Consider the following 13,981-nt stretch of genomic DNA (forward strand, 5'->3'; position numbering starts at 1 on the left):
TTCAATATCTCGGATACATCATCTGTGACAGCGAGGTCAGACCGTCTCGGGAGAAGATAAGAGCTGTAGAACATTTCAAGAAGCCTAATAACGTGAAAGCTGTACAGTCATTTCTTGGCCTGACTGGCTATTTCAGAAAGTTCATTCGGAACTATTCCCTGATTGCAAAACCGATGACGGACTTATTAAAAAAAGATGCCGTATTTATTTTCGACGAGAAATGTGAGAAAGCTTTTATAGAATTGAAACAGATTTTGTGTAATTCACCAGTTCTCCGAATATACAATCCCGATCTAGAAACGGAGCTACACACCGACGCCAGCGCCGATGGATATGGAGCTGTTCTTCTACAGAAAAGCCCTAAAGATGACCAATTTCATCCTATACACTACATGAGTAAGAAAACTACACCTGCAGAAAGAAAATATCATAGTTACTATCTAGAAATTCTCGCCATAGTCGCTGCCATAAAGAAATTTCGAGTCTACCTATTAGGAATACAATTTAAAATTATAACAGATTGTTCTGCCTTAACTATGACGCTGCAAAAAAAGGACTTACCTCCGAGAGTTGCTCGCTGGGCGCTCCTTTTAGAAGAATATGACTACAAGATTGAACACCGACCAGGAACAAGGATGAAACATGCAGATGCCTTAAGCAGAAATCCTGTTTGCCTTATACTCACTGAAACTACAGCCCGTATTAGAAAAACTCAGAATGAAGATGCCCATATAAGACTAATAAAAAATATCTTAGAGACACAGAATTACGAAGACTATATTTTACAAAACGAAATTTTATATAAGATTAAAGATGGAAACAGACTGATTGTTGTGCCAAAGAAAATGCAATATGAAATAATAAGGAAGAATCATGAAAGAGGACACTTTGGAACTGTAAAAACAGAAGAATTGATTAAAAGAGAATATTTTATAGACAACTTAACAGAAAAGGTTAAAAAGACAATAAATAATTGCGTTGAATGCATTATTCTATCACACAAAGCTGGTAAAAAGGAAGGGTATTTACATCCGATCGACAAAGGAGACGTCCCATTGTCGACGTATCACGTAGATCATTTGGGGCCAATGACATCCACTTCCAAAAATTATAAATACATCTTAACTGTCGTAGATGCGTATACGAAGTTCACATGGATTTATCCTGTCAAGACGCTGACTACTGAAGAGACTCTAGAGAAACTAAGGCTGCAACAACAAACGTTTGGTGCACCTGAAAGAATTATTACGGATCGAAACGCTGCTTTTACATCAAAAGATTTCCAAGAATATTGCAAAAGGGAGAATATTGCACTTTATACGATTACTACTGGACAACCCAGAGGAAACGGTCAAGTTGAGCGCATACACCAGATCATAATAGCGGTATTAAGCAAACTAAGTGTTGATGATCCTAATAAATGGTATCGCCATGTCTCCAATGTTCAAAGATGTCTAAATGGAACATATCAAAGAGCTATTAAAATGACGCCGTTCGAATTACTTTTTGGTACAAAAATGAAGGATAAAGACATAGAACTGCAAAAATTAATAGATGAAGAAGATATAGAAATATTTAACGAGAAAAGACAAGAGCTCAGACAGAAGGCAAAAGAATCCATTGGAAAAACGCAGGAAGAAAATGTGAAATCATTTAATAAGAAGCGAAAGAAAGCCAATACCTATAAACCAGGCGATTTGGTCGCGATTAAGAGGACCCAATTCGCACAAGGAAGTAAACTATATCCAAAATACTTAGGACCGTATGAGATTGTTAAAAGCAATCAAAACGATCGCTATTCTGTGAGGAAGATTGGCAACAGTGAAGGTCCGTTTAATACAACTTCCTCAGCAGATTACATGAAGCCCTGGATCTCACTGGAAGATGATTCATCTGAGTCAGATGAATAACAGGATGACCGTGTGGGAATAATTATGATTTATTTTTGTTATTTTTTGTAGTAATTCTTAAGTAGTTTGTATAGCAACACTAAAGTTAATTGTCAATGTCGGATATGATTATGTCTATTAACATCTGACTAGATGTCAATGTCAAAAGAGGATCTGAAAAAAAGATTTGTCGTTGTTGGTTTGTCAAGAAGAAAAAATAAAGATTTTGAGTGTTTGAAAAGTGTTTGCATCAAGTTGAGCCCCATTCCCACATATATATATGTGTGCATTATATTAAGTACCCGAAACCGCCGAGATTGCATGAAGAGAGTTATGAATGTGGATGAAGCGAAGGAAGTATGCAGAGATCGTGGCAAGTGGAAAGAGGTAGTCTCTGCCTACCCCTCTGGGAAAGAGGCGTGATTTTATGTATGTATATTATAAATGCGAAAGCAAGTTTATTTGTTTGTATGTTTTCTCTTCTCTGAGTTATCTACTTAACTAATCTTCTTGAAATTTCGCGTACATAATGTATAAGTCTAATTAAGAATTCAAAAATTCAAAAATTCAAAATTTTTTATTCATTATTATAGGATATTATTATATCGCTTAATAATTGTCGTATGGTTTAACAACTTGGTTGACGTCAAATAAATTACTTAAAAACTAAGTTTACTGCCGCTTCCAAGGCGTCAGTGCAGAAGAAGCGGTAACAAACTGCACTGCAGCATTTTCATCAACAACGTCAACTTCACAATATTAAATTATACTTAGAATAGAATGTGGACGGGAGAATACATTGTTCACGGGAGATTTATATATTTATGAGATTTAATATTGAAAAAAGAAAATATATATATATATATATATATATATATATATATATATATATATATATATATATATTTTATGGATTGCCAATTTTAAAAAGATTTATGTACAGAGTGTACTGAAATTTTGATTTAAGTTCAAATTAAACTACAATTAATTACGAGGTTCCTGTGCCAAGCTCGAGCCAGATGTTTTTATCATTAAGGTAATCATCAGTCCTATAATAAGCCTTCTCACAAAGTACTTTCTTTACATACTCTTTGAATTTTCGGTTGGGCATATCAAGAACAGACTCCGGCAACCTATTATAAAATCGTATACAGTTCCCCATAAATGATTTACTGACTTTGCTAAGCCTATGAAACGGCATGACTAATTTATGTTTATTACGTAAATTTCTAGTAGTTGTGGCACTAACTTTTTGAAAAAAAGAGGTATTTTTCCTAACATACATTATAAGATCAATTATAAGAGTCTTCCATATCGGTAAAATCATACAAAAAATAAAACTATTCGATGCAAAGAATCGAACTTAGGTACTCCGACGTGAAAACCAATCGTTCTGACCACATCATCAATTACCGTAGCGTTACAACCATTTCATGTGGGTAAATGATTTCGAGTGCATTATATTAAGTACCCGAAACCGCCGAGATTGCATGAAGAGAGTTATGAATGTGGATGAAGCGAAGGAAGTATGCAGAGATCGTGGCAAGTGGAAAGAGGTAGTCTCTGCCTACCCCTCTGGGAAAGAGGCGTGATTTTATGTATGTATATTATAAATGCGAAAGCAAGTTTATTTGTTTGTATGTTTTCTCTTCTCTGAGTTATCTACTTAACTAATCTTCTTGAAATTTCGCGTACATAATGTATAAGTCTAATTAAGAATTCAAAAATTCAAAAATTCAAAATTTTTTATTCATTATTATAGGATATTATTATATCGCTTAATAATTGTCGTATGGTTTAACAACTTGGTTGACGTCAAATAAATTACTTAAAAACTAAGTTTACTGCCGCTTCCAAGGCGTCAGTGCAGAAGAAGCGGTAACAAACTGCACTGCAGCATTTTCATCAACAACGTCAACTTCACAATATTAAATTATACTTAGAATAGAATGTGGACGGGAGAATACATTGTTCACGGGAGATTTATATATTTATGAGATTTAATATTGAAAAAAGAAAATATATATATATATATATATATATATATATATATATATATATATTTTATGGATTGCCAATTTTAAAAAGATTTATGTACAGAGTGTACTGAAATTTTGATTTAAGTTCAAATTAAACTACAATTAATTACGAGGTTCCTGTGCCAAGCTCGAGCCAGATGTTTTTATCATTAAGGTAATCATCAGTCCTATAATAAGCCTTCTCACAAAGTACTTTCTTTACATACTCTTTGAATTTTCGGTTGGGCATATCAAGAACAGACTCCGGCAACCTATTATAAAATCGTATACAGTTCCCCATAAATGATTTACTGACTTTGCTAAGCCTATGAAACGGCATGACTAATTTATGTTTATTACGTAAATTTCTAGTAGTTGTGGCACTAACTTTTTGAAAAAAAGAGGTATTTTTCCTAACATACATTATAAGATCAATTATAAGAGTCTTCCATATCGGTAAAATCATACAAAAAATAAAACTATTCGATGCAAAGAATCGAACTTAGGTACTCCGACGTGAAAACCAATCGTTCTGACCACATCATCAATTACCGTAGCGTTACAACCATTTCATGTGGGTAAATGATTTCGAGTGGAAATGTGGGAAAAACGAATTTTCAGTTTTTCAGTTTATCGATTCCCAGAATTGGGAATCTGGGCTTAATCGATTTTTACCCCTGTGTGTCTTATTTTACAAAAATATAACTCTTTTATAGTAAAAGGTTTCAGGAAGTAGGTAATGTGCAGACTTATTTTACAATGTGGCAAGTGCAAGTCACGCAAAAATAAATGCATTGTCAACGAAAATGTCGACTTTAAGTCAGAACATCCCAAAATTTACCCGATTATTATGCCGTCTGTACCCGAAAAAAAGTTTTTTTTTTAAATATGTTAATAAGTTGTCAGCCCTACCGACACGCGACAACAACACGCCAGTATGACACCGCCATAGAGGAATTGCAAATTAACGTTTCTCTATTTCTAAATATAATTTCAACCGAATTAATTTTTAACCGAACAAAAGAATGACCCATATCTAGTTATGCCTTTTAATTTAACAACCTACTGTATATTTGTATACTGTTATTACTGTAATATTTCAGCCATACAATCACAGTTTTAAAACTTCTGGAATTCAACCGAAGCTTGGTGGTTCCGTTTATATTTTTATACGTTTTGCAATCGGGGAACATTAGCAACAGCATTACTTATAGTAAATATTGTACACAATGCCTTAACAGAATTATGTTATGCTGCAACTCCTTGCGATAAAAATATAACTTTTCTTAATTATGAGTAAATTCTTAGTAGGTACTTTTTTTATTTAAAAATAAGCCCTGTACTTGCCTACCTATATGTTTCTGAGGCATTTCCAATGTAAATGTATCCGTTAAGGAGAAGTCCGTTATCTAGGCAGAAGCGGCTAAATGCTCGTTCTAAAAAATAGGTAAAGAATTTTGGTCTAATCATTGTAATACTTAAATGACAAATTAAAAAGAGATTCAATTTTTTTTTAATTCTACGCTCGAATAGCTTCTAAATTAATAAAGCATCATTTTATCTGAAATTATTATTACCAAGGCCTTTTATACCTATTGTTGTCTCTTTTCAAGATACATATGTACATATGTGTGCGAAATAAAAAATAAATAAATCAATTTTAACGAAAATAGCTGTACCACTGTATAACATTGCGTGTATTTCGCAATGTTAAAAACGGCGGGGGAACATTAAAAACATATTATCCAAGTTGGCAATACTGACTTGACATTTGACTTGTCAATCAACTAAAAAAGTGCATAGCGTTTTAACATTTTATTGCGTGTCGTTTGAGGAAGTCTAATTCTTTTTCTTCAAATACTATTTTAAAATTAGGAAAATTCAAGATGAAGCAAGTAATTTTTATCTGTTTGCTGTCTATCTCAATGTGTACTAGTGACTCCACGACGCCAGAAGCAAGTCCCAGTGAGTATTCAACATCATAATTTTATAATTTCATTCGTAGTTATTGCGTCTTGATTGAAAAATACTGTGGTAGAATGTAGGTAATAATATGAATTTAGCGTTTTCATCTCGAAATTTCCATCGTATATTTTAACTAGCCACCACAATATTATCCTGTGACAAGTATTTTTCTTACCAATACGACCATTTTATTTAGTAATTACTGTTTAATTATATGTATAGATTTATCACTAGTAGTCTGTTCATCTTGTATCAATTGGCAGAATGCTAATTATATGAAGAGTGGTCTGCTTTCCAGCTATAGGTATGCCTGTGTATGATTATCAAGCAGTATAAAAATGCAGTATAATGTATACTTAAACTGGGTTTCACAGTTATACCTTTCACCTCTTATGAGATAAACAATCAATATATATCTTTATTATGTATCAACTAAGGATATCCTGAAATTTATCAGTGAATGTCTGATCAACACAACAAACTAAGTAGTCTTCCAAACTAATTGCATCTTACTTTATTAACATTTATATTATATAACTATGTATTACATACATATATCCCTTGTAGAGTAGACAGAGCCAACAGTCTTGAAAAGACTGAAAGGCATGTTCAGCTTGATGATAGAAATGAGATTCCAATAGTGACAGGTTGCTAGCCCCATCAAATAAAAAATATGTATTTATTATATTTAACAAGCCAAACATCAAATGCAAGGCACTAAAGTAAGAAATACAATGAAAATGTTGCTTATCCTGCTAAAAAGTAAAAATCATAATATCTGATTAATTGCATATGAAAGAGAGTTATTCTAATTCAATCTATCATACTCAATAGGTGTTCAGCTACAACCGGAGAAGCATGATGCCATAATAACAGACAAAGCCCCAACCAATAAAGTCTCACCACCACCAGTTCAACCACCGCAAGCGATAACCACAAACAATACTTTGCCTGCCAACAAGACAGCTCCTAAAGAAAATACTACACCAACAACCGAACCACCTAAAGATGTTCCTCCAAAAGATACAACAGAGAAGGCAGCATCAGAAACAATGCCGACCTCTTCGGTTCCATCGAGCAATGCTCCTGTAGTGACACCTTCAACAACAAGCACTACGGCTAAACCTGAGACTGCGAAACCAGAACCAGATCACAAGTCAACGGTCACACCCAAGACTATTGAGCCGCCTAAACTTCAAGCAAGAGGGTAAGTAGTTGTTGACTCTATGGCTCTCAAATTTCCTACAGTTTGAGAAGGTTTTTGTTGCAGCATGAATAGAGCACTAATTTGCCAGGTATGACATGATAGATACATTTTAATACATGATCTCTGTTTCTAGCGGGTCTATATCAAACACATGATGTAAAATATTATGCAGCACATTGATTCTAAAATATATGTATGTGCATGTTAATGGCAAAATTATGACTATCATTCAATATTAGAAATATATTCAAATCAGTGTAATGGTTATATTTATTATGCAATACTAATTTCTTAATTACAACAGGTAGACTTAATTGGTAGGAAATTAATATTTAAATGACTTGTTACACAAAAAATTAAAATAATTTGAGATTCAGATATGGACAATAGACCATCCTTTACTGAATTGACTTTACAATATTAATGGGAAGAGAAGCAGTTAGTACACTATGATTTTTCTTCTCTAGACCAGCATGTAAGCTTGCAGTAGATGAATTTGTTTATTCCCTTAGTGCCCTAATACAACATCCATATAAAAGTGATGTTGTCCCTTCATAAGTGCCGGAAACATGGCCCAAATGTTTATTAATAGTTGTCAATCATAAATAAATGTAAAATATTATTTACTTCTCTCATTCTCATTATCGGGAAGCTGATAACAGGATGCAAATGTGCATATCAACCATAAAAGCAATATGTTCATTTGCAATATATGCATTTATACATCAAATCAACTATCAGCTAATGCAAAGCAGAATACTGTTTTGCAATATGATGTCATGTTTATGGAACATTATATTCTTGGAATGTGATAGCCTGTGCGGGGTCATGCTTGACAGTTTCCTTTTAGTTTTGATGCTCATTCTGTCTCTTCTTTCTGAGTCCTCAAAGTGACGCCAAGCCGCTTTAAGCCTCTTTATTATGAATGTAAAGGCTATAGTTTTTAGTTAGTTAAACACTGTCTAATAGTAATTGATTTGTTGCAATAAGAGCTATAATTTTACTAGTTGTTAAGCTTTTGTTTTTGACCCAACTTTAATAATTCCTCTGGAATATCTTTCTGCCTTTTAAAAACTATGGCTCCAACAAATATATCTTATGCATACATGCTTGTACATACATATAATATGTATTTTCATGAATGTCTGAAAAGCATAAAGTAATTCTGGTGGGTTTGCAACTAGCAGTTAAATTCTTACCATGAATACCGTCTCCAAGGTCAAGCGCAACCAATGAAATGAAATAATATCAGAAGGGACAATAGAACAGATTTTATAATACTTAAAAATAAAATTGTCAATTAAGGGAAAGTTTAATAAACTTTTAATTCTTCGTTAAGGCGATGGTTTCGCAACCTGTCACTATTTGAATCTCAATTTCACCATTAAGCCATACAGTTCAACATGGATGGAAACCTGACTTTATGTGAACTGTACCATGATACTAGTGCCAACGAACGTAAATATTTTTTTTCTGTTTCCAGTTTTGACGGTGCCAGCTTCGTCGGTGGAATCATCCTAACCCTTGGCCTTCTTGCGATTGGCTTCATGGGATTCAAATACTACAAGAACCAAACCGAAAGAAACTATCACACCCTTTAAATTTTAAGTCAATATATCTCTCTCTATTTAATGTTAAGTGCACTATTTTATCTAAGTTTCGGAATATTTTTTTACCTTTCAGTTATTTTAACTTGACAGGTCGGAACTAAGATAAACGATACAAAAATAAAAATATTTTCTTTAATTGTAAATGTCATAATTCCTTACGCATTTTATGTTTAAATTCGATAAGAGTTTATCCTAGTTCCTAGTTGTGGAGGACATAACTCGAAGGACTGTAATTAAAACCTAAACAGGGTTAATAAAAAAAAAAATTTGTCTTATTTTAGCTACATTGATTTGGTGGAAGGGTATAGTTTAAGTTACTGCCTGCTCGAATTTGACGATTTTTTTTATTGTAGCTATTTTTTTTTCCTATTTTGCGTAATATTTTCTTTTTTATTTTGACGTTTATCTCACTTGTGTGTTTTAATGTAGTGTCGTAAATGACTAAGTTGCATCGATAATTTGTAAAATACATAAAATTATATTGATGTTAATCAAAAGTGTATAGTTTTCTTGACGTTAGTTGAATATCTTTAAATATGTTTCTTTCCCTACAAACCATTCGAGAATTATATAACATTAAGGATAACTTTTATTTGTAATGTTTTGTGCAATTTTAGTATAAGTTTGTCGCAGATTTTACTGTGCCATTTTCTGAATTTCTAAAAAAGTAAAGTCTGGTTTAAAGTTCTATTACACTGAATTTTACGTATCTTTAGATTATCAGCACTGATTTAAAAAAAATGTAGGTAGTATATTATAAATGTTAATAAGTGTTACTCTAAGGCAACGCAATGTGATGACAAAAATAAGGGTCTAAAGTAGTACCTACCTATATTGTTTTGGCATAACAAAGTTTAATGAATCTCAAATTTATTGATAAATTTTATTATAACATTCTACAGATATCATTAGACTAAGAAATCCTGTACAGTATGGCATCGATATTTATGCAGTTGATTCGCAATCTATGTATTGAATCAAGCTTATTGAAAACTTATATAATTGAAGAAGATAAATGGTTACTGCGACTATCATATTTATCGGCGCCATACATTCTTAACTTGTATTATCTTGAAATCTCAAGCATTTCCTTAAAAACTTTTTTGTGCCACAACAAGTATGTATATTTTGTTTTTCTTTTCGTTATTTAGCACGCTATTTGTAAACTGGAAGAAAGATGATTCCATCCTAAAGTGCTCTTAAATCTGAAATATATACAGATAATTATTCGATCAAGATGGTTTTCAACTATAAGATTGTGCCGTCTACTTTACTACTTTATACTTATGCTAATCTCATGTCACAGTCAATGGTTACGTTAATAAAGGTATATACCAAAAATCATTATTTTTTTTAAAGGCTTACTATCCTCTAACATGCCATGTCGTTCACAGCACTTTATTAGAATGGGACCACCACCATCTCTCTCCCGCGATGTTGTTAAAGGTGACGAAATGAGAACTTTTATCTATTTTACCAACTAACTTAGGGGTTAGGTTCCCCTGCAAATCGTCGATCGTGTAAAAATACTTACCCAAATCGAGATCATGATCAAAGGGCGCACCCCGCTCTCCAGAGATGTAACCAGGACTAACGTTAGGAGAAAGTAGAGAACCTAAAAAGTTACAGACTCCTCCACAAAAGTTATAAGACTTAGTCTCCTTTGCAAAAGTTACCATGTCCCTGATAAGTCTCTTTCATGATGAAAGCGAAAGCTGGATCAAAATCAGTTGCATCAGGATTTAGGAATAATAAAAAACAAACTTAAAGATATAGATAACAGTATGTATTGCTTTGTCGAACTTTGAATATATTAATATAAAAATATGTTTGGCCAGCATATTTCAATCGATCATAACAACAGTGAATAGATAAACATTACCCCATTTTTCATTCAATCAAAATCCATATGAGACAGTAAATCCACATAGAAAACTTTATATTATGTTAGTAATATGGCATTTGTATGTTACGACGTACTAACGTAACATACACTTAAAATGACTTAGTGAACAATTGGTAAAGTGTTTTGCTCACAACAGGACCAACACTTCGGTTTGATTCCCCATACTTCAAATTCGCAAGCAAGAATTCGCCTTCTCTTTGATCACACTCCTTGTATTTTTCAATGAGCAGCCTGGGAGTACTAAACACCTTAGTAATAGCTAGAGCTTTATCAACAGATACTCCTTTTAATTGCAGAAGCAACTTAATGAACGTTTCCGTGACAGTAAGTGGCTTCGATTTCTTAGAAGTCGCACTGAAATATTTGAATGTCATCAGTGTTTCAGCATATGGTTCTCCATCGCAACCTTTGAGATTTTTGTCCTGAAAATAAATAATATTTTTTTCATATTTGATTGGTCAGGTCAAGAGTACCCAAAGTGGATAAGCTTGCATGAAGACGTATGAATGTCGATAAAGCTAAAGAAGTATGCAGAGATTGTGGCAAGTGGAAAGATGTTGTCTCTATCTACAACTCCAGGAAAGAGGTGTGATTTTATTTAAGTATTTTTCTTCAACAATAATTTATTTTCCATTATCACTTTCGCATTCTACATTTAATCCTTATTTCTCTCTCTGGCTCAGTTAGCTTTTAGTATCTTAGATTTTGAGTGAATTTTCTAGCGACATAGCAAATGAAAAATGAGAGCCATCTTAACCATAATAATTAGTGAATGCGAGTAAATCTGTCAGGGTAATATGCTTGTAGTTGTCCTGACCGGTAAAAGGGCTCCTTAAAATGACATATTTATCTCTTACAGGGTAGACAGAGCCAGAAGTCTTAAAAAGACCTATAGGCCATGTGCTACTTTATGGCTTAAAGTTGGCTTTTAAAACTATCATATAAAATCCATGATGAAATCCTACCGTATATTCTATAGTCAGTCTTTTACTCAACATAGCCAAAAATCTAACAGTTTCACTCAAAGAATTTGTGATATGCACATTAAATCCATCTTGTACCCTTGTATTTGCCAGGGCCTGCATCAAAGACTGTATCGGCAGCCCCACATGTTTATTCTTTCCATAGTTCTCCACCAAGTAAATAACATTATTCAGCCCACATTTTCTTAATCTAAACTTCTGTTCGTGGAATCTTCCATCTCTAATACTATGTCCAAGATCATCCATTCGTTTTCTTTCTATCACATAAGGAATGACTAGTTCTATGTCCTTATTCTGTTTGTCTTGAGCAACCCAGGTGAAATCACCAACTTTTAAGCTCCGGTATTCATGTTTAAGTGCTGGGTATTTATTGAATTGAGCTACTGTTGGATCAGTCTTAGTCACCCTGAAAATAAAGAAATTTATATTGATTATACAAAATGTTATCAGTATGTATAGAAAGTAGAGAAGTAGTAAAAGAATGAACAAATATCATCCATATTGATTTAAATGAACATGCACACTATTTGCAATGTGTGGCTCAGTGGCATCTTTAAAACAGCAATATTTGTAGTTCCCTTGAAGAGATTGAATAATACAATAAGGCTGCCTTTTATACATAACTTTAACATAACTTTATAAGTTTATGTGCAATAAAGGGTATTCTATCTACTTTCAAAATGTCTTACAAATTATTTCTGTTGTGGTGCATTAGTGGAATATGTTTTTATGATGCGGTGCTAATAATACATTAATTTTTTTCTTATTTTCAATCCCTGATCAGGATCTATCCCAACAATGTTTGAATCTCTATGTATATTATAAATTGTAATATGTAATGTTACAAACTTTAACGCTTATAAAAGAAATACCCACCCACTTGTTTCATTTTTATCAATTAATAATATGATATCAAAAGTTCCAGCTTTCAGTTCAATTTGGCTCCCGCTAGAATTAGCATTATCCAAGTTAATTGTGCTGCTTTGTGAATTTGGTATTTCAGTACTATCAGCATTGCTATTGAAAATTATATCATTGGTTGTAGGTAAACCGACAGATGCTGTTTCAAGATCAATTGCCAATGTTACTCCTGTTTCAGTGAGCATATATTTTATTGTTTTATTATTCCTACTTTTCTGAACCAAACCTTTAGTTATTAGCCTACTGATGCTGTTCCATGCTGTGTAAAAAGTATCAGGCTTCGGCCGAAGGAATGATTCTTCACTGTATGGTTGTGCTTTTTCAATTAACTGTTCTTTAGATAATCCTTGATTGGGATCATCTCTAAATTGTCCTAACAAAGCTACAAGGATAGCATAACCACCAGATCTAAAAGATGGTCTGTAAGTTTTATCCGAGTTATTACTAGATTTACTGGCTGTGGAAGCTGACTTTTTCGGCAGTCCTACGATTATGTTATCAATATTTTCGACTGTAACTACAGCTTCTCGAAGTGTGTGATTTTTCTTGCTATTTAAATTATTGGTTTGATTTTCAGATTCACTCACAGAATTAAAACTTTTGTTATGGTTGTAAACTTCTAACCGTTTATCCAGAAACAAACACAATTTTTTCTCAAAGCCTTTTAAAATGGCACATTCGGCGCCAGTTTGTAAGGGCAATGGATATTTTGATATAGAATCTAAAGCTTCTTTGAGCATTGGTTCCAATTTACTTTTCTTTACCTTGGCTTCATCGTGTAATTCTTCGAGCCATTCCTGGAACAGTGGATTTGGCCGAGTACGCTTGTATGTTATCCTTTTACTTGATGTGCTGCACATCTTACCAAAAGTAAATAATTAGTTCGATACCAGATAAAATACTTATATCAGTTTCTGGTACTTAAAATATTATGTAAATAATACTGTGCACGCACGTACAACTTAAAATTAATAGGTAGTTATTTATATTTTTTGAACAATTTTGATACAAAACCGAACACCGGGAACCGCAACTGCAAACAAGAGTAGAGAAGGCGATCTGAAATAGATTAATCAAGCCCAAATGATTGATTTTTTAAATCGATATGCAGTACTGAATAAATCCAGGGAATCTATAACCCTTGAAAATCGTCATTCGTTTTTTTTTTGTTTTGGTCAAAACTTAGCTGCTGGCCGCTCCTAGCGGGATACGGGAAAGAAGAAAGTTCATGTGACCGCCACGCGATTGCGAATTCTTTTATTAAAATCATTTTCAAATGATGCGATTATGTTTTAAACGTTTCGATTGATTGCCTGATCTATTCCATTTCTATTGAATTAAAGTTCCATTTTGATATGAGCAATTTGATAGATTAATATATTACTTTCTGTCGTATTTTAAGATATATAAGTAAGACCCAAACTGATACTACTCAGTCAGATCAGACTCATAGGTTCAGACAGACACAATAAAAATATCTGT

At 33.1% G+C, this 13,981-nt stretch overlaps 2 protein-coding genes across 2 annotated transcripts; one reads left to right on the plus strand and one right to left on the minus strand.

Moving 5' to 3' along the window:
- The first annotated feature begins 5,679 nt into the window (after positions 1-5,679).
- LOC106138332 (sialomucin core protein 24) lies at positions 5,680-10,033 on the plus strand. Its single transcript, XM_013339461.2, has 3 exons — positions 5,680-5,872; positions 6,707-7,079; positions 8,563-10,033. Exons 1-3 carry the CDS (start codon positions 5,794-5,796, stop codon positions 8,678-8,680), a joined length of 570 nt encoding a protein of 189 aa, XP_013194915.2. The 5' UTR covers positions 5,680-5,793; the 3' UTR covers positions 8,681-10,033.
- A 377-nt stretch (positions 10,034-10,410) lies between these two features.
- LOC106138333 (crossover junction endonuclease MUS81) lies at positions 10,411-13,901 on the minus strand. The gene is made up of 3 exons (XM_013339462.2): positions 12,455-13,901; positions 11,561-11,984; positions 10,411-11,017 (listed from the first exon to the last, which is right to left on the minus strand). The coding sequence occupies exons 1-3, from the start codon at positions 13,357-13,359 to the stop codon at positions 10,685-10,687; spliced, it is 1,662 nt and encodes a 553-aa protein (XP_013194916.2). The 5' UTR covers positions 13,360-13,901; the 3' UTR covers positions 10,411-10,684.
- Between the last annotated feature and the right edge of the window lie 80 nt (positions 13,902-13,981).

This window comes from Amyelois transitella, chromosome 8 (genome assembly GCF_032362555.1).
Source record: "Amyelois transitella isolate CPQ chromosome 8, ilAmyTran1.1, whole genome shotgun sequence".
NCBI lineage: Eukaryota > Metazoa > Arthropoda > Insecta > Lepidoptera > Pyralidae > Amyelois > Amyelois transitella.

What these genes read in the sequence shown, in the direction of transcription:
- LOC106138332 (XM_013339461.2), top strand. Translation starts at nt 5,794, where the DNA reads ATGAAGCAAGTAATTTTTATCTGTTTGCTGTCTATCTCAATGTGTACT. An exon ending in GACGCCAGAAGCAAGTCCCA is followed by an intron (nt 5,873 to 6,706) that starts GTGAGTATTCAA and finishes CATACTCAATAG; the next exon opens with GTGTTCAGCTACAACCGGAG. An exon ending in CCTAAACTTCAAGCAAGAGG is followed by an intron (nt 7,080 to 8,562) that starts GTAAGTAGTTGT and finishes TTCTGTTTCCAG; the next exon opens with TTTTGACGGTGCCAGCTTCG.
- LOC106138333 (XM_013339462.2), bottom strand. Translation starts at nt 13,359, where the DNA reads ATGTGCAGCACATCAAGTAAAAGGATAACATACAAGCGTACTCGGCCA. An exon ending in GATAAAAATGAAACAAGTGG is followed by an intron (nt 11,985 to 12,454) that starts GTGGGTATTTCT and finishes CTTTATTTTCAG; the next exon opens with GGTGACTAAGACTGATCCAA. An exon ending in GACTGACTATAGAATATACG is followed by an intron (nt 11,018 to 11,560) that starts GTAGGATTTCAT and finishes ATTTATTTTCAG; the next exon opens with GACAAAAATCTCAAAGGTTG.